General features: G+C 45.8%; 1 protein-coding gene across 2 annotated transcripts in view; it reads right to left on the bottom strand.

Annotated features, from left to right (window-relative positions):
• Positions 1-5,068: 5,068 nt before the first annotated feature.
• The window catches only part of GALNT12 (polypeptide N-acetylgalactosaminyltransferase 12), a 45,014-nt gene continuing 28,869 nt past the window's right edge, over positions 5,069-21,213 (bottom strand). For both annotated transcript variants that reach the window (XM_045562566.1, XM_045562565.1), the window contains exons 4-10: positions 20,278-20,463; positions 17,184-17,301; positions 15,648-15,824; positions 12,685-12,816; positions 10,435-10,548; positions 8,493-8,639; positions 5,069-6,148 (exon numbers count right to left, since the gene is read on the bottom strand). In XM_045562566.1, the coding sequence (XP_045418522.1) occupies positions 6,011-6,148; positions 8,493-8,639; positions 10,435-10,548; positions 12,685-12,816; positions 15,648-15,824; positions 17,184-17,301; positions 20,278-20,463 (1,012 nt within the window). In that variant the 3' untranslated portion in view covers positions 5,069-6,010. The remainder of the gene's footprint in view (positions 6,149-8,492; positions 8,640-10,434; positions 10,549-12,684; positions 12,817-15,647; positions 15,825-17,183; positions 17,302-20,277; positions 20,464-21,213) is intronic.

The following is a 21,213-nucleotide window of genomic DNA, read 5'->3' on the forward strand; positions in this document are numbered from 1 at the left end:
GCCAACACCAGTGAGCCTGGAAGAGGACCCTGAGTCTCAGGTGAGACCACAGCCCTGGCTGACAACTGGACTGCAGCCTGTGGAGCCCTAAGCAGAGACTCCAGCAAAGCCATGCCATGCTTCTGACCTCCAGGAACTGTGAGATAACAGATTTGTTTTCATCTATTAGGTTGGTGCAAAAGTAATTGTGGTTTTAGCATTGTTGAAATTTGCCATTTGATATTCTTAAATAAATGTGGTTATGTTATACATCATTTTAATGCATATTTCTTGCTTTGTGTTTTTTTGCTAATGACTTATTACTTGCTGTTTATTTTATGTTTATTTTAGACTATGGAAATGACGTCAGACAAAAAGCAAATTCAAGTGATTTTCTTATTCGAGTTCAAAATGGGTCATAAAGCAGCAGAGACAACTTGCAACATCAACAACACATTTGGCTCAGGAACTGCTAGCGAACGTACAGGGCAGTGGTGGTTCAAGAAGTTTTGCAAAGACAAGAGCCCTGAAGACGAGGAGCGCAGTGGCTGGCCGTGGGAAGTTGACAAAACGATCAATTGACAGCAATCATCGAAGCTGATCCTCTTACAACTACACGAGAAGTTGCCGAATAACTCAACGTCGAACATTTTAGGGTTGTTCAGCATTTGAAGCAAATTGGAAAGGTGAAAAAGCTTGATAGGTGGGTGCCTCATAAGCTGACCGAAAACCAAAAAAACTGTTGTTTTGAAGGGTCTTCTCTTCTTGTACGCGACGACGACGACGAACCATTTCTAGATCGGATTGTGATGTGTGAGGGAAGTGGATTTTATATGACAACCAGCGATGACCAGCTCAGTGGTTGGACTGAGAAGAAGCTCCAAAGCACTTCCCAAAGCCAAACTTGCACCAAAAAAGGTCTTGGTCACTGTTGGGTGGTCTGCTGCTGGTCTGATCCACTGCAGCTTTCTGAATCCAAAAAAAACCATTCCATCTGAGAAGTACGCTCAGCAAAGCGATGAGATGCACTGAAAACTGCAACGCCTGCAGCTGGCATTGGTCAACAGACAGGGCCCAGTTCTTCTCCACGACAATGCCCAACTGAACGTCGCACAACCAATGCTGCAAAAGTTGAACGAATGGGGCCATGAAATTTTGCCTTATCCACCATGTTCACCTGACCGGTCACCAACCAACTACCATTTCGTCAAGCATCTCGACAACTTTTTGCAGGGAAAATGCTTCCACAACCAGCAGGATTCATTTCCAAGACTTCATTGAGTCCTGAAGCATGGATTTTTACGCTACAGGAATAAACAAACTTATTTCTCACTGGCAAAAATGTGTTGATTGTAATGGTTCCTATTTTGATTAATAAAGATGTCTTTGAGCCTAGTTATAATGATTTAAAAATCACAGTAGAAACCGCAATTACTTTTGCACCAACCTGATACAAAGTTACAAAGGCTTCATTCAAATGAGCCATTACAAACATAGTCAAAGCATTAAAGAAAACTGTTTTCAAAGAATTAAAGGAAAATGTGCTAACAACGAGTCAATATCTAAGGAACCTCAACAGAGAAACAAACATGACAATAAAGAACCAAGTAGACATTTAAAGTTGAAAAGTACAATAACTGAAATGAAAGAAATGACAAGAGCAGGCTGGGCGTGGTGGCTCACACCTGTAATCCTAGCACTCTGGGAGGCCGAGGAGTGTGGATCGTTTGAGCTCAGGAGTTCAAGACCAGCCTGAGCAAGTGCAAGACCCCGTCTCTACTAAAAATAGAAAGAAATTATATGGACAACTAAAAATATATACAGAAAAAATTAGCTGGGCGTGGTGGCGCATGCCTGTAGTGCCAGCTACACGGGAGGCTGAGGCAGGAGGATCAGTTGACCCCAGGAGTTTGAGATTGTTGTGAGCTAGGCTGACGCCACAGCACTCTAGCCCGGGCAACAGAGTGAGACTCTGTCTCAAAAAAAAAAGAAATGACGAGAGGCCCGACTGCATGTTTGAGATGGTAGAAGAAATCAGTGAACTTAGATCAACAGAAATCCAAATTGAAGAACTAAGAAAGAGGCAGAAAAAGTATATAATTTTTTCAAATAATGGCTAAAACCTTCCCAAGTTAATGAGAAACATTAAATTACATTCCAAAATTTCAACCACCCCCAAGTCTGATAAACACAAGCAGACCACACTTGCACACATCATAAGCAAACTGCTGAAAGACAGAAAATCTTAAAAGGCAGCAAGAGAAAAATGACTGATCATGAAGAGGTAACAATGTGAATGGATTCTCATTCAAAACAACGGAGACCCTCAGGTAATGCAATCACAAATTCAGAGTGTTGAAAGAAGAAAACCCTGTTAATTAGAATTCTAAAGCCAGCTAAACTCTTTAAAAAATCGAAGGCAGAAGAAAAACACTCCCAAATAAAAACTGAATTTGTTGCAAACTGACCTACCACAGATGAACTACTAAACAGTCCTTATGTTGAAAAAAAAAAAAAAAAACCACCAAACTGTTACTCACAGGAAGTAATGCCGAGAGTGGGAAACGGCACATATGTCGGTAAATATAAGAGACTGTGTGTATACGTATATTTTTATCTTCTTTTCCTGCTTAAAGCGACAATTTTACCATTCTATTATTGAGTTTATAACGTATATAGTTATAGGAAGTGGAGCTACAGTGGTGCACATTTGCTAAATTTTACTAGAATTAACTGCACTGCAAGCTGATGAAGATCGTGATAAATTCAGGAAGCACACTGTACTCTCTAAGGCAACTGCCAAAAAAGTAATGAAAAATAGAGCTAAGAAATCAACACAGGACATATTTATCCTCATTATGCAGATGAGGAAATGAGTCGGTAGTGAATTTGTATAATTTTATGTTGCCTCGGCATCCACTGTGAATGTTGGTTTGACTCTCATACCAAGAAGCAGGGCTCAGTCCCTCTTGACACAATTTCCAGTTCTCTGCCTCCTCCCAGTTCCTTAATGTGGCCATACGACTACCTCCTGGTGACCACCTTCCTAGGGAACAGCTGGATGCAACGTACTTGACTTGCCCACTGTCCCCCACACCCCACATGGACTGAGCAGATGCGCCACAGTGCCCGCCTCGGTCACAGTGTGCCTCCCTGGAACAGCACCTGCTTGCTCCAAACCCTCCAATTAGAACTCCCCTTGGGAAATGCCCTGGGACCCCAGTAAAGGCCTCAGCCCACAGGTTCCTCTCTCTGCAGGTTGAGTGTGTGTCTGACAGCCCCCTACTTCCTGTTGGCCCTGCGAGACCTGCTGCCCTCTTCTCTCTGCATTAAGTAATACACTGCTTCTGTTTATGTGGTTTTTTGAGTTGCCTCCTGTGGGTCTCACCTGACCAACACACCCAAAACTAACTTCTTTCCAGGTCAGGGCTCTCCTAGAGAGGGGCTGCCTTGGTGGGAATAAACTGGACAGACGAGAGCCACAAGGGCATCTGCCAGTATAAGCAAGTTTCCTGTGAGAGGGACACCTGCTGATGGGTCAGGCGCTTAGGCATTAGCTGTCTGCCAGGATAAAGAAATGTCTCCATGAAAGGCACACTGTACACATCCACAACCAGATCCCTGGAGCCACAGCAGGGCAGGGCTAGAGTTTACACCCACTCTCCTGAGAGCGACCCCAAGACCAAATCAGAGGAAAATACAACAGAGTCCTAGAAGGTGACCCGACCTGCCACAGTGAGGGCAGCCCCCCAGGACTCCCACCCGCACCCACCAGGACTTGATTCATGCCTCCTAGTGGGTCAGGTGCAGGCAGGTGGGAAAACCACTCAGGCAAAATAATACATGTGAGACTTTTCTCACGTCCACCTGGGCTTTTCTCATACTCTTCACCCATCGGTGAAGGGAAAGGTTTCTCAACATATTATAAATTGCCTCCCAGTCTGTGAAAATATTTCCCTGGCCACTTTCATATCAATTCTTTTCTTCAAGCCTAAGAATGACTGCATATAAGCTGATACAGAAGGAAGGGGGTGACTTTTCAAGCAAAGCTATTAATAATTAGCTGCAGTGCCCAGCAATTGCACAAGAAAATGCATGGGTGGCCTCCTGGAGCCCATGATGGGTTTCATCAGCATTAATTTTATGTCTGCCTGCACTGTCTTCCTGCAGCTGGGAGGGCTGACACCCCTTCATCAAGTTCACACTGACACTGCAGAAACGGCGGGGAGGGCGGCAGGGCAGGACTTCCTAACTCGTTACGGGTTCAGTGGGCACCTGCCCTGCGCTTACAGTCCCCACAGTGGTACCAGGGCAGCTTGGCCCACACTGCCTTATGTTCATCAGAGAACTGAGCTGTGTCGGAAGATATTCCTCCCTACTAAGACGCCGTTTAATCTCATAAAGATTAAAAAATATGAACAATTTAATATTTATTTTTGAATAAACACCTATTGATGTTTGTTGTGCTTCACATTTTATAAAGTGCAATATGAAAACAGAAGCTGACATTTAATGAACCCACACTGTGTGCCAGGAACTAAGCTAAGTTCTCACCTGCTGTTGTTCATCATCCCCATTTTTCAGAAGAAACTGAAGTCTAGAGTAGTTAAGGTGTATCAGATGGGCCAGGCACAGTGGCTCACACCTGTAATCCTAGCACTCTGGGAGGTTGAGGTGGGAGGATCACTTAAGCTCAGGAGTTCAAGACCAGCCTGAGCAAGAGCCAGACCCCATCGTTACTAAAAAAAGAAAAATTAGCCAAGCATGGTGGTGCGAGCCTGTAGTTCCAGCTACTCAGGAGGCTGAGGCAGGAGGATCACTTGAGCCCAGGAGTTGGAGGTTGCTGTGAACTAGGCTGACATCATAGCACTCTAGCCTGGGGCAACAGAGTGAGACTCTGTCTCAAAAAAAAAAAGTATCAGGTGGATCCAAGTCAGGCCCCAGTTGTTTATGGGTAATTGTTAAACTGGTCCTGGCCAGGATCTCTCAGAGGTGTCAAAAGAGCTTGAGACACAAATTGATACTTTTTAATCAATTACTCTTGTGTCTCCATTGCTCACATCTGATTGGTACAAAAACAAATCTGCAGTCAGTGTTCTCATATTTTTTAAATCATTCATATTGACTTTATCAAGTTGACAAGTTCTCAGAGTTGATTTGGGATCATTCACAAACCAGAATTACTGAGAGAAACTTTCACAGTAGCTGCTGCAGGACAAATTCTAACACTGATTAAAATGACCAAATGTTACTATTGAACAAATTTGAAAAAATGAATTTCACACAGAACATTAAATTTCTCCCTGCCACTATTGCATGATAAAAATTAAAAATGATATATAAATGTGTTTTAAAGTCATAGTGGTCATTAGGAAAAGCAACTGGCCACACTACAGGTAGGTTTTGTCAGAAGTTCACTCTCAAGTTTATATCAGCTTGGTAGAGCAAATTGTTTCTTCATGATTTCAGCTTCGGTTAGTCCTCTTTGGCTAACATGAACATTATGGAGTGTTAACTGTGGTAACAACACATACCCAAAAAGCATTCTTTATTAAATAAATCTAGAAATCTCAATGATCTGAAGGAATCAATACAATGTTCCTAGTGTCCATCTCTCTACAGAGAAAACTCTAACCCAACATTTGAGGTATTATCAGTTTATGCAAAATACATTGCAGGAGTCTTGATACCTGGGAATCATTGTAAATACCAAAATAAAATATTTACTTTTTTTTTTTTGCTAGTGAGACTAAAAGGCTCAAGTGTAAAATATACATCTTCATAGAAAAATATTACCAGGGTTTAATTCTCCAAATACCAAGAGTTACCATTTTATGATTACGCTCTAAAAATAGAGTATTTTGGAACATTTTTAAGGTTTTCTCAAAATCAGTACCAAGATTATATTTTTACTAAATCCAACACTTTCCAAATGGCAAAATGATCGCTGTGCTTAGCTAAGTCTTTGCTGGGCACAGAGTCCGGGGCCCGCGATCTCCTTTGACGGGCTCCTTGGTGCGGTGACACCTTCTTACATGTGTTCCTTGAAGAACCATTTCTGATGATCCGAGTCGGCGCAGTCTCGTAAGAGTGGCACGAAACTGTCGCTAAACTCCTTCCTCGAAGCCTGGACACATTTCTTGGACTGTTTGTGAAATAAAGTACCATCCTACAAAAGATAACAGACGGTGGATGTTCAAGAAGATTACAGGTGGTTCCTTAGAAAAGTCTCCTTTCCCTTAAAACATGTTCTGAAGAGCTCAGAGTGTGATTTTTATCATTTCAGAGATCTTTATTGCAGGGTAACCGTCTTCAGTGTAAAATGGGCAGCACCAGGCATGGACAGGCTGCATCACGCCCGCCTCTCGCAGGACCAGTGGTGCCACCTGCTGGCTGCTCTGGGAGTCTGTCAGACCCTCCATCTGCTTACTGCAATTCCTTTCCTTCAGGAAAATCAGGAAAAAAGATTCTTTGCTTAACTCTTTCACTCCTCTTAGATCAACTCATTCCATTCCCAGTGAGCTCTTTCTCTTATGTATTTAAGCAGAGAGTGTGGAAACTTGGCTGTAGTCCCAGCTCTGCCACAGGCCCGCTGGGTGAAGGGAAAAGTCACTTGGCCACCTGTGAAACGTCAGGGTGAAGCAGCGCGTTCACACCGCGCCAGTTCTGAAAGTCTCTGAAAGCCTCAAAGAGGACGATCCTCTTTATCAACCTCCCCCTTCTCTCCTTCCTCCCAGCCCTGGCTGAGCTATCTCTGCAAGTCTCTCCCCAAAGCCTGGTGTTTATCTCTTCCCTCCACCTCTCTGTTATAAGCTGCACGAACTTAATCACACTGAGCAGCAAACAGGCAGAATGAATGACACACCTGTTCCAAGGGAAGAGAAGCCTTGGAAATAAAATTAGATGCAATCGAATCCCAACACTATCAACCTTGAAAACCCTTCGAAGTGCTCCTAAGTTGCCTTTAGAGTAACTTGAAAGTAAATAATCAAATTAAGTATCTTTCCCGTCCTTCTAAACAAACTTACTTTTCCTGAAATGGTCACTGAAATTCAAGAAAAAAATTTTAAGGATATGTCGAACCAATTTTATTTTATTTACTATTTTTTTTAGTATCTTTTTTTTTTTTTTTTTTTTGAGACAGAGTCTTGTTGTGTTGCCTGGGCTAGAGTGCCATGGAGTCAGCCCAGCTCACAGCAACCTCAAACTCCTGGGGTCAAGGGATCCTCCTGCCTCAGCCTCCCAAGCAGCTGGGAATATAGGCATGCGCCACCACAACTGGCTAATTTTTTTCCCCCTATTTTTAGTTGCCCAGCGAATTTCTTTCTATTTTTAGTAGAGATGAGGTCTGGCTCTTGCTCAGGCTGGTCTCAAACTCCTGACCTCAAGTGATCCTCCTGCCTTGGCCTCCCAGAGTGCTAAGATTACAGGTGTGAGCCACCGCACTCGGCCTCAAACCAATTTTATTATTTCTATTAATAGCTTGCATTACTATTTCTTGAGGGGTTACAATGGCTTACAGGTAGGAGAAAGATGAGACGAAGGCATTGAAAAGGGTCATAGGCTTCTGGGGTGTGCAAAAGCGTTTTTCCTTCTTATGTTCTTATATCAAATGAATAGCATTATGGTGCTTGGCTTTTCTGGGCAGCCTGCAAATTTCGTTGCTAATTATAACATTTTTCTACAGGAAAACATATTCCAACTTTTAATCAGACTTATAATTAACCCATTTATAAGCAGTATAGAAGTCTCTTTCCACATCAGAGGCCAGGCTGGGAATGGAAGCTTCCCAAGGAGATAAAAGAGAAATAACTTTTTTTAAAAAATTATTTTCTTTGGATTTATTCCCTCTAGTGCTTTTCAGGGATTCAAAGGATAGGACTGATTTACGAGTCCTGTCACAGGACTGCAAAGGTGGCAGGGCCAGTCCCTTCTGGGCCTGAAAGAACGCCCAGTTCCAGACCAACAGAGACTATTTGGGGAGCCAACTCCAACAAAGAGGTGTTCTTGGTTATAATATCACAGGTAACAACTCACCTCCATCAAGCTTTACAGTTTCCAAAGGATATTTCTGACTACACATCTAATCCTCACCAGAGTTAGGCGACGCTGCTATTATTGTGTCCATTTCAGAACTGTGAAAAATGAGGCTTAGAGAGGTGGAGTAGCTTATACCTGGCTCCAACCTCACATCCTTACACTCCAGCTATTTGTGTCACTTGTTTAAGGCCCATTTCACCTCCAAATGCATTTTCAAGAGCCCTCTTTCCATTACAGCCCCCTGAAGGGTACCAGAAAAGACAGAAAGGGACTAGATGGTGAGAGAGGGAAGAAGCGATTCTGATCCACATGCAATGGGACCCTCCTGCCATCACCACTCCCTCGGCTCACGATGACAGTGTGGCTGCATCCCTGAGCCTCGCTAGGACTAAGTCAGAGAGAATGCTGGACTCTCCCTCTCCCGCTGACAGCCCAGGGACCGCCAGCAAGGAAGGAGTGAGGGGCTTGCCTACCTCCTGCAGGATGAACTTCTGATTCTCGGGGGCCGTTTCTTCGCAGAGATGCATGATGAGAATGTCTTTTCCTGCTTCCACCGCCACGCAGGCCTCCGGCTGGCGGGTGTTGTAGCGTATCTCATTCTGGGACGTGTACTCGAAAAACTAAAAGCGGGGAAGGCAACATGCATCAGTTACCCTCTGACATGGAAAGAGAGGAAACTGCTGGACGAGAACCTGGGGTCACAGGAGCGTAGGTGGGGGTCCCACACTCCCCTCACCACCGACAGGAGCCTGTCTGACGGGCGCCTGCTGCATGGACCGCAAATGCACTGCTTTGCAAGCGTGAATGAAGTGGCCCTTTCTCATGCCTGACTCGCTCGCTGGACATGAGGACAGGGCTGTGCAATGCTGCCTTATGCTGAGCCCCGTGCTGGTGTGGGACAGTGGGAACAGAGTGGGCCACCCCAACGCTAGCACTTGAGGGCTCTCTGCTACCTTGATCCTTGACCGAACACTTCCTGTCTTCCTCAGCATTTCCTCTAACCCCCAAACATAATGGCTATGACAGTGCCTGGAAACTATAAAGTGCTGTTCCCAGGCAGCAAACGACTGCTAGTGGGAAGACTTGGTTCTTCCAGGGCGATGGTTTTCCTACTCAGGTGTGCCTAGCAACTGCCTACGGTGTCTGCTAAAAATATGGATTCCTTGCCCCACCCCAGAGAGGGAATAAGGATTCCTTCTGCCTAAAGTGGGGCCTAGGAAGCTGCATTTTTCACACTTCTGACAAGACACCCACCTAGCCTACCACCTCCCTTCCAGGAGATTCTGACATGGGCGGCTATTCCTAAGGCACGTAGAGCAGTGCTTCTCAAATCATTCTCCCAAGAAACTGGTTAAACAAGAGTCTGGGATTCGCTGGGGTTGGGACGAGTCTGAGGATCCATATTTCTCAGCTCCAGGTGACGCTGATGGTACCAGTCAGGCACGACCAGCTTTGATGAACAATGTTCTAAAAAGTGTTGGAGAACCTGAATACTTTAAAGTTGCAGGAGTCCAAATTATGAAAGTTTACTTTTGACCATATAAGGAAGCTTAATATGCTAATGGAATCAAGGTGAATCCAGATTGGAAGGAAACTTCTGAATCTCCAGCCCTCCATCTCCAGGTGTCTGATAACTCCTCAGAACAGGAAAGCTGTGAAGGCCCAGGACCAGCACTTCTCTTATCTCCTGCACCCTATGAGGGCCCCACTCTGGTGGGTCCATCTGCTTTCCTGGGCGCCCAGGGTCCTGCTCTGGTCCTCAGACCCTCCACACTTGAGCTTCTCCTGCCCCGCCTGAAGTACAGCACTTAACCCAGAAAGATCCACCTGGGCCCCAGCTCAGGCCATTTCCCTAACCACCACCTTGCAGTACGGCACTGTGCATCAAAGCCTGTCATTCCACTCAAGACTCAATGCCAGGGAAATCATCTGAAACGCGGAGCTCTTATTTTTTTCCTTCTTTTTTTGTGACCAGAGATATTAGTGGCAGGGTTATTTGTAATTGCAAAAGCCATGACAAGGCAGGGACCCGTCAACTAAACAGTAATGTAGGCACACAGTGAAATATCAAGAGCCCATTAGGAATGGTATTCTCAGAGCATGTCTAATAAGAAAAGTTATGATGAAGTCAATGGAAATAATAGGCTATAAAACAGACAGACACTATGATAACAACTATTTAAAACACAAAATCTAAAGCCCGTGTGTAAAAAAAGATGGGGAAGAAAAACATGTCTTAAATTTAACAGTGGTGTCTCTGGGCCCTGCCATTCACCCGACTTATACTTTTTCTATTTCCCAAATGTTCCATAATGAGCAGGGATTACTTTTACAATAAAAAAAATATCAAATATTTGATGTTTTAAAAAACACATAGCTTTCCCCTCGTTTCCCTCTCGAGAGGCCCACACCTACCTGGTTCTGGCCCATCCCGTGACAGAGGTACAAAAGGACCTGGTGTCCCGCGACTTGGTTTTCATCGGGAGGATTGTAGTCAAAGCAGTATTTTTCCAGCCCTTGGTTCTGGAGCTAAACGAAACATAAAGGGGCCCTTTTGGTCCAGATCTACACAGCCTAACAGCTTCCATCCAAGGCTCTGGGGCTGAGAGCCAGCCTGCCTCAAGAACTCAAAGGTGAGAGCCCCTCCTGTGCGGCACCTCCTAGTGTCGAAAGTACTTGCCCGTTCTGAACCCCAGGCAGGGATCTTTGCCCCCACTTGAAAATGAGAAACCTGAGAATCAGAGAGACTAACCCCTTATGGCCTGAAAGCTCTGATCTCTTCATTGCTCTTCAGTGGCAGCCTTATTGTCGCACTAGTCCAAATATATCTGGGTTGTCCCTTGAACTGAGATTAATTAAGCGAACTAAATCAACCCAGTGATAGACACAAAGAATTATTTTAAATGACTTTAGAGCATGATATGTTTGACGATGCAACCGTAGTGAAGTATATTCTACAAACAAATAGCGCTGCAAAGAAATTGTAAACCTCATTCAGAGTACCACTGTCAGCTGGAATACTGTATTACTGTTTGAAATTATTTTCAATATATTTTAGGATAAAGAAAATAAGTAATTATGTTAATATTGTTAAAAACCAAGATTTTCAGTATAAGAAGAAATAGGAGCATACGATCAAAGGAAAAAATCTTATAATATTACATTTGCATTTGAGATATCAATATAAGCTCATGATTTGTTTCTCAAAAATATGTATTTCCTTTCTGTGCCCACTGAAAAAGTTTAGAACTGTGCTATTCCATGGCACAGCCACTGGCTACATTATGACTATTGGACACTTGAAATATGACTAATCCAAACTGAAATGTGCTGTAAGTGTAAAATATACACCAGACCTCAAGACCTAGTATGAAAAAAAGAATGTGAACTATCTCAATATAGTGCAGGTGAGGGACACTCCGTGAACCCACTGATGAATCTTATCACTAATAGCAAGATGACCAGACACCATGTGCTCCTGATATGGTGCAAAATGAACACAAAATACCACCCACAAAGTCTGCTCACCAAACAGGTACAGCCCGACTCTAATCAAACCTTTAGACCTCACTTCTATTTTAAAGAAAGACAGGGGAGAGAGGCACGACTTAAATACATCACAAAGAAACAAACAGTAATTCCAAAAGTGAGATACTCCACAGACTACTGTCTTATTTCATCAACAAGTTAAAGGTATAAGCCAAAAAAAAACCCACCAAAACAACAAAAAAGGAAGAAGACTGCCTTAGATTACAATAGACTTAGGAGACACGACACAACCACCAAACACAAATTTGAAAAGTTGGGGGAATGTGAATTAGAACTGGATAGTAAATGATACCACGAAATTGTTCATTTGATTAAGTGTGATAATGGTCTGCAGTTTTATAAGCTAATGTCTAAAGTTTATAAAGATGCATACTAAATATATGCGCATAGGAGTGAAATGACACAACAATGCCCAGGGTTTGCTTAAAAAGAGAAAAACGTGGAGGATGAAATAGAGGGGAGAGAAAGCAACAGAAGCAGAATCTTGAACATTCTAGAACCTCAGGGACAGGATTTATTGTACCATTCTGTCCGCACTTATGTATGTTTGAACATTTTCATAATGAAAATAGAATGTAACATTACTATCCTTCTTTGTATGTATCAAAGACTTCCAGAATGGAACACCAGCACTTCGAATCAACAGGACACAGCAGAGGAGACATCACCGAGTTGGTAAAAGCAAAAGACACTGGACATATTAGTTGGCCTATCCCAGAAACATCTCTTTTAGGTTTTCTCAAATACTAGAAGTAACTCTCCTATCTCCACTATTGTCTTTATAGACTCCTAAGTTGGGAATTATTAACTGGTCCAGCCATTGAGACTAGAAGTAGCATAAGGCGTTAGTAAAAACAAGGACATGGAAACACCAAATAAGCCTCAACACAGTTTCCTCATCTATAAAATGGGAGGCTTATAGCTGTAAATTTCAAGATGGCTTCCCGCTCTGACATTCTGGACTCAGGGCCCAGAAACTCATGAGGAGAAGGAAGGACATTGGATGAAAAGGGGGCATGGGAATGTCCCCATGAAGGGGTCTTTCTTGCCCAGAAATTGTTGATCAGACCCAGAGGCCAGGGAACACCTTGCTCATCACGGGCCTGCCTTACTCACCATCCCAAAGAAGCCAGGCCTGTCTTCAGGCACATGCAGCTCTGGATACACAGTCTCCAGGAACCACTTGAAGTCCTTACACTGGAGCTTGGTCCGGAGCTGCCTCCTCTCTGTCACATCCCCAAAGGGTTCCTGAGGCAACAACAAAACAGTGAGTCCCTGCAGGTCCCAGTGCTTCTGTCACAGCCCTTCTCATTGATGCTCATCATTAACAACCAACCAGCTTTTACTGAGCATCTATTATGTGCCAGGCCCTGTGCAGGACACAGAGGATAAAAATAGCCTCACTCCTGGTCCCAGCATCTAATAGGAGGGACTGTGGCACAGACAATTCCATTCTCAGGTGTTCTTGCTACAGGGAGGCGCCACCAGGTGCATGAGAGTAGGAGATGACCCACCTGCTGACAGAGTCAGGGGCCAAACCCTGGGGGACCTGTGTGTCATCAGTGAGCCTGTGATCACAGAGATCATCCTGACACCCAACCAGCAAAATAGCAGTTTCACCATGACATATGCCGTAACATTCTGATTTACTATTAAATCTGAATATTCACTTCCAAACACAGGTAAGTATTCTAGATGTAATCATGTTCTTACTATATTGAAGTATTAATATATACTTCTGATGGGAAGAGCAAAATGCTGCAATAACAAATACTCATGGAAGTTTGGTTTTATGGACAAAACCAATGGTTGAGAACTTTTGAATAATTAAATAAAGTAAGCCTCTATTCAGTACGGCAAATGTGCAGCCGCAAGAAAAATGCTGAGTGCTGAGATATTACTGTCCCTGCACTGTAATGTTAAACTATTAAAAATTGAGAAGTTAAATATTTAACAAAATGGTAATAAGAAGTAATTATTTTAATAAAATTTCAAATTTCTGCTATTTCCCAGAAGTTCTTTCATTGATGAGAGTCACTGTGCCCTCAGCTTCAACCAAATATCCATTTTAACACTCAGCCCTTGGTCATTCAGCCGAAAGGTATATTTAGTGCTACTCTAACATATCCTCTGGGAACCCTTGGGAACAGGGAATTATGGGTTCCAGACAGGTCCCCTGGGCAGAGCAGGCACTTCTACGCTACAGCCCCAGAGGCAGAGGGGCCTGGGTGGGGGGTCAGGTGGGGAGTCACTGGGGTGCTGCAGAGCAGAGCCAGAGGTGCGCTGGAGTATCCAGGCCCCAGGCCCAATTCTACCCCACATCAGCCACGAGGCCTTGGACAAGTTCCTTCAATCTCCCTCTCTCTGAGCTTCAGTTTTCTCATCTGTAAAATGAGAACTGTATTGCTACTCTGCCAGGAGGCTGTAAGGAGTCAGAAGAGACTTCCATCAAGTGGCCTGGCAAGAAGTGTTAGAGCAAGGCCTTCCTGTGTTGCCGAGCAGCCCTCTCACTTATGCAAATGCAGGACAAGTGGGTGTCCCGTCCTGGGTGTGCAGAGCTGGCTCAGGCAAAGGCAATGGGCTGTGTTGCATCTGAAGCCCAAGATCTTCTAGGAAAGAAGGGGCAGATCCCTCACCCACGGAAGTCCCGAGGCAGGGGCAGAACAGGCTCTGGGGCAGATAACAGCAAGCCCCTGAGATAAGTTGCTTTGAGGAAAGACAGCCTGGGCTGAGACCCAGACTCCCACAGGGCCTCAGTGCCAGGGCTTGCACTTGTTAGTACAGTGTGTGCCGGGTCCATGGGGAGCACGCCAACAGAGCTGAAACCTCGGTGACTGCAGGGACACCTTTGCCATTGCTCAGACACGGGCCAGCAAGATCTCTGAGAGGGGAGGTGGAGGGCACCTGCCAGGCTGTGGGTCCCATCATCAATAGCCATGATACACGACGAGACAGAGTGGCAGTGAGGGCCTGGGCCACTCTCCAGCTCTCTTTCCATCTCGAAATGGAAGCAGAAAAGACTCCCTGTTTTGGAAGAGAAAGATTCCAGGGATCTTGGGCAATTTAAGGGGACTAAGAAGAAGCCTCTAGAGAAAGATAACAGACTTCTAGCAAATAAGGCAGGTGTGTCCCTGAGCACAACTTTAGGGTAAAGAACTGTGCCTTAGCTTGCCCCCTGAGTTTGTGGACTCAATCCTACTGGCTACAAGGAGGAAGCCGTAACACATGTACGATGGCAGACACGTGACACCAGGTACCCCAGACCATCTATGTTGGTACAGTCAATCCTCATTATTCGCTGGTTCTCTACTTGCGAATTTGGCAACATGCTAAAATTTGTAACCCCCAAATCAATACTTGTGGTGTTTTCAAATTTTCACAGACATCATGGGCAAAATATTTGAGTTGCCCAACAGCCACGTTCCCAGGTGAGGTTGAGCGGGCAATGCTCTGCCTTGTTTCAGCCTCACTCTGTAAACAACTGTCCTTTTCACAGCTTATTAAGTACTATGTTTTTCACATTTTTTCTGCTTTGTACTGGTGATTTTACCAGCCATTCTAAAATGGCCTTCAATCATAGTGCTGAAGTGCTGTCCGGTATTCCTAGATGCAAGAAGGCTGTGAAATGTCTTAGAAAATATGTGTTAAGGAAGCTTCGTTCAGGTATGAGTTAGAGTGCTGCTGGCCATGAGTGCAATGTTAATGATCCAACAATATATGCTAAATAAGGTGGCTTTGAACAGAAACACACATAAAACAAGGTTCTGTATTGATCAGTTGGCAAAACCGTTATGGCCTGATCCTCACAGGAACCTAACCCTATATTTCTGCGAGGAGCGATGGCTCGGTTTTCACCAATTCAGTGTTTGTGGTGGCTTTATGGAATACAAGTACTGTGAATTACAAGAACTGACTGTATGTTATTATTGTTAATGGAGGAATAAAGTTTTCCGATACTTAGGTCATGAATGCCCAATTTATCCTCTATTTCTGGAACAGACCCACTGATTTGGGCAAGCTGGAATCAGCGGCTTCTGTTCAGATGAAGCAGAGGGAGTGCAGGTGCGCCGGGAACTCACCAAGCGCGCGCGGGGGTTGCGGTGGTAGTACAGCTCTTTATAGTCATCCATCCACACTTCGGCTGCGCGGACGCTGTTGGCCAGAGCCTTGCTGCGGGAGTAGGGAGCTTGCTTGGGAAAAACGTGGCCAACGTGGGAACACGGGTGTATTTCCAGAGTCCCACCACACTGCCAGATCTGCACACAGAGCAGAGGGGAGGCCACGGTGGTGAGCAGAGGATAAGCGGCTGGCCCTCAGTGTCTGTGGCAGGGAGGCCAGGCACAAAGTCGTCACAACAGACACTGCCAAGATGCTCAGCCTCCGTGGGGCAGGAGGCCACTTCCCCAACACACTCATGACACAGAATGCAGGCAGAGAGCACGAAAGCAGCCCCCACGACAAAGGCACCACGGGAACCAAGACCCCAAAGTCCATGCACTAAAGCTCATGCACTTGACTCATAGGAGCTCCCTGGAGGTCTCACTGGCAATCAATCCGTTTATTCATCACATAAAACGCAGGCTCGATTACCTGATCTCCTAGCCACAGAAGATAGGAAAGCAGCAGGGAAGGAGAGAGGTTTGGAAGGGGAAAAGGAAGAGCTTCTAGAAACAGGCAGAGCAGCCTGACACCTAGGGAAGAGGCAGAGAGACCATTAAAAGCACAGCCAAAGACTCAATAGGCAGAGTCATCTGGGGCCATTTCACATGGGGACAAATAGCCGTGAACATCTCATTTTACCAAGGACGGTACAACCAAGTACAGCATCTGGTACTGATTATGGAGGGCGAGCCCTCGGTGGAAGGCCAAATTCTTGTTTATTAACTCTTTTTATCAGGGTGGAGCACCATATAAAATATTACTAAATCTTAATTTTCCATTGAAAAGCACAAACATTTACATAAAGTTTTGATGCTTAAAATGTAGGATTCAGAAAAATCTATTGAAATGCTAGGAGTCTTCCCAAGGGGTTTCCATGGGCCATGGACAACAGAATCAGTAGGTAGCTTGTTACAAAAACCAAAATCCTGGCCCCACCCTAAACCTATCAAATCTGACTTTCTAGACAGTGCCTATACCCTGTGCCTTTTTAACAAGTTTCCCCAACAATTCTTATATGTATCAAAGTGTGAAAGCCACTGTGCTAAATAAACAAGCTACTTCATAAGAAGTTAATCAAATGAAGGCTCTAGAAGACGGGGTCAGGAAGCAGAGGTCTGAATTTCAGTCCAATCTGTGACACTGACTCTTTGAGGGACCTTGAACAAGTCGCTTCTCCTCTCCTGGCCTCACTCTTTAGAGTGAGAGAAAGAACTAGGTGACTCGCAAGGCCCTTTCCAGGCCCAAATCTATCCAAAGTACATTTTTTGAAAAGTTCAAACAAGAAGGCAAGCATGTTTATAGGATGTAGGTGTCATTATCATCTTTCAGGATCATTGGATAAACTTCCAATGAGGGAAGAAAAGTCCACCAGGCTGTCATAGCAAATCCCATCATTCCCAAAGAGAGAGAGGACAGGTTAAGAGTGAGTCCAAGGAGAACACTGGAATACTTACCCTAAAGGAGAATTCGAGGTTTTCTCCTCCCCAAACTTCCATTCCTGTATCATAAGACCCCAGATATTCAAAATATTTCTTACTCACAGCAAACAGTCCACCAGCCATTGTTGGAGACCTAGAAAGGTGTGATATCCATATTTCACTGTAAGCAGCAGAAACCAGCACAGTTGGTCTAACTACCTTCCCACCACGAGCCCTTTCATCTGTTCACGCATGTCTAAGCATAAGCTGCTGTGTTCACGCTCTGTGCGCTGAGCCAGGCCTGCAGGCACAGACATACCCCACGGCCCCTGCCCTGAGGAGGCTCACGGGTGTCTGAACAGGCAAGTACTCATGCTCACCAAGTCGGTCAGCCCTGGGGACACAGAGGAGAGCAGGGGCAGGGAGGGGAGGGCTAAGTTCCTGGAGGAGGCAAGGTCTGCAAGACGAAAGAGAGTCAGCATGGAAGAAGAACGGACTGGTGCTCCAGCAGGAGCAGGTGCCTGAGGAGGAGAGAAACCCTCCTACTTTTAGAAGCACAGAGATGCAAAAAGCCAGAGGGCACTTGCCCAGGGAGGATGGCCGGTGCCAGGCCACGGTGGCCTGTGGTCAGGCAGCTGTGCTCTCAGAGGCCAGGCACTCACAGACGCCACTCAGAGGCCAGTAAGCAGGAGACCACAGAAGTCACCCTGGCATCTTAAAGTGCCCAGTGTAAACTGCCCAGGAGGGCCAGTTCCGCTCCCGCCTGAGTGGCTTCCCCTCCGGGACCCAGACGGCCAGCGTCAGCCTGCTTCTCTGGCTGGTCGTGTTCTCTCCCTACCGGGTTCATCCAGAAGCCAGCACTGACTTCAGAAATGGCCGGAGGCTTCCATCCTACTACAGTGTAAGGTCCACAGCACAGAGATGCAGAGGCAAAAGAGTAGACTCAGAAATGGGGGCAAGGAGAATGTAAGAGCACAACAATAGTTTAAAATGCCAGGAGCCTCTAGCAATCACGGCTTTCCCTGGACTCTGAGCTTGGGGCTAGGTGGGAAAAGGACAGCAATAGTCCCTGTGGAAGGGAAGGTTCTAGACTACAAAGCACTTTCAAATGTGCTCATCCTAAAAATCTAGGAAATAGGCAGGGTGGACACACTTGTACCTATTTCACAGGTGAGGAAACTGAGGTGCAGGTATATTATGGGATGGGGTGGACAGCTGTCCCTGAGCATGACTGAGGAAGGGACAATCAGAGTTTATACCAGCATGGCAGGCTGGATAAGAGCCTCCCTACTCTGTGCCTCAGTTTCCAAATGCTGAGTGAGGGACTGAGCAGCACGCTATCTCTAAGGGCCCCTACAGAGGCCTGGTGTTTCCCTCAATTCCTCCCTTCCCCAGTTCCCACCCAATTTCTCCCAATTCTTCCATCTCAACATCTCTGGAATCTACCAGTGTCTCCCGATCCATCATGTCTGACCTGGAAGACTGCAAAGCCTCCTCGTGGTGTCCCTGTCCACACCCTGTCCCCTCCAGGCCCCTCATACTTGGTACGCAGCACAGTCTTTAAAGAACGCAACAAGCTCAGGTCACACTTCCTGCTCAGATCCCTTCAGTGGCTTCTGCTCTCTCAGGGCAAAGTCCAACCCCTCCCCTTGCAGGAATTGGCCCCCACAATCTCTCCAGCCTTATCCCTGGACATGTTCTCCTCACTCGCTCACTCTACTCCAGCCAACAGCGGGTCACCTGGAGGTCAGGACTCAGGTGGAAGGACTCAGAGCCCAACTGCCAAATGTGGATGCAGACCTAAGACATCCTTCCCAGTTCAAAACAGCAGCCATAAAGCTGGAGTCCTCCTCCTGCCTGGCTCCTACATCTGTCTCCCAGGCGGTTCTGAACTTGGAAGGGGAGGAAGGAGCCAGACAACGACTTCGACACCCCAGCGTGAGAGCTGCTGGTCCTCCTGTGGGCCTGCGCTGCTGAGACCTAGACTGGCCACTGGCTGGGGCCGGCTCTCCCACCCCCAGGTCCACACACTCCCAGGTCGAAGGGGCTTGATGGTGCTTCCTTGAGAACGACCACATGATCCAGCAATCCCACTCCTAGGGGTGCACCCAAAATAATTGAAAACAAGAACTTAAACAGATAATAGCACACCAGCGTTCACAGTAGCATTATTTACGATATCTAAAAGACAGCCCCAGTGTCCGTCAACAGGTGAACAGATAAACAAAACGTGGCTACATGTACAAAGGAATACTATTCAGCCATAAAATGGAATAAATTTCTGAAGGAAACTTGAAAACATTTTGTTAAGTGAAAGAAGCCAAACATAAAAGGACAAATATTGTGTGATTCCACTTACATGAGGTACCTAAAAGAGGGAAATTCATAGAGACGGAAAGTAGAACAGAGGTTCCCAGGGGCTGGGAAGGGGAGAAAGGGGAGTTATTGCCTAATGGTATAGTTTCTGTATGGGACGATGAAAAAGCCCTGGAAACAAGTAGAGGTAATGGTTGTACAACGCTGTGAATGTGCATGATGCTGCTAAAATTGTACACTTAAAAATGTACTTAAATTCTCTATTATGCATATTTTACCACAATTTAAAAATTAAATTAATTAAAATATACCAGCCAGGCGTGGTAGCTCACACCTGTAATCCCAGCACTTTCGGAGGCTGAGGTGGGAGGATAACTCGAGCCCAGGACTTCAAGAACAGCCTGGGCAACATATTGAGACCCCCCATTACTACAAAAAAATAAGAAAAATTAGCCAGGTGTGATGGCATGCGCCTGTAGCCCCAGCTACTCAGGAGGCTGAGGCTGGAGGATTACTTGAGCCCAAGAGTTTGAGGTTGCAGTGAGCTATGATGACACCACTGCACTCCAGCCTGGGTGACAGAACAAGATCCTGTCTCTTAAAAAAAAAAGAATTAAAATATACCAATATAAAATATATGTGTATAGAGAAGATCTTTAATAAAAACAAACAAATGCTCTGGGGAAAAAGGTGGGAGGAAGGGAGGTAGGGACGCCGACAGCTAACCATCCCTCCCGAAGGCCTTCCTTGACAGGTCAGCCAGACTCAATGAGGCACGCTCAAAAACTGAGTCACCTAGAGGTTGACCCCTGACCTGATGACGTCAACAGGGGACCGCATCCGCATCCTCTCCTTCTGGGGAACCACGTGCCACGTGAACACCAGCCTCCAGTCGAAACCTCCGATCTGGGGCTCCCCAGCGTTCCCCAGGTACTCGAAGGTGTTCCAGTCGATCACGTCAATCACTGGGCACACCACTGCCGACTCCTCTTCGTGGATCCTGCAAGCACCCAAGACATCCCGTCTCTCCTATGTGGATGGGCAGCAGGAGAACAATTAGGAAATTCTAGAATGAACTCACACCTGAGAAAGGCCTGCTTGTCTCATTCCAGGTATCTGCAGCCATGTCAGAGCCCTGGCAGGTGAACACCATGGGGGATGCTGGGGGTGGGGGGCGGTTAATGTGAAAAGTCCCACAGCTTTAATATTCTCTGATTCAAGCTATGGACACTATGACCAAACCCTCTATGAATGTCAAGGCATGTAAAAATGAAAGGTAACAGCTGGGCACAGTGGCTCATGCCTGTAATCCTAGCACACTGGGAGGCGGAGGAGGAAGGATTGCTTGAGGTCAGGAGTTTGAGACCAGCCTGAGCAAGAGAAAGATCCTGTCTCTACTAAAAACAGAAAAAATTAGCCGGGCATGGTGGTGTACACCTGTAGTACCAGCAGGATTGCTTGAGCCCAGGAGTTTAAGGTTGCTCTGAGCCAGGCTGACGCCACGGCACTCTAGCCCAGGCAACAGAGCGAGACTCTGTCTCAAAAAACGTGGTGGCTGACGCCTGTAATCCTAGCACTCTGGGAGGCTGAGGCGGGTGGATAGCTCGAGGTCAGGAGTTCGAGACCAGCCTGAGCAAGAGCGAGACCCCGTCTCTACTAAAAATAGAAAGAAATTATCTGGCCAACTAAAATATATATATAGAAAAAATTAGCCAGGCATGGTGGCGCATGCCTGTAGTCCCAGCTACTT

Source organism: Lemur catta, chromosome 10 (assembly GCF_020740605.2).
Source record: "Lemur catta isolate mLemCat1 chromosome 10, mLemCat1.pri, whole genome shotgun sequence".
NCBI classification, from domain to species: domain Eukaryota; kingdom Metazoa; phylum Chordata; class Mammalia; order Primates; family Lemuridae; genus Lemur; species Lemur catta.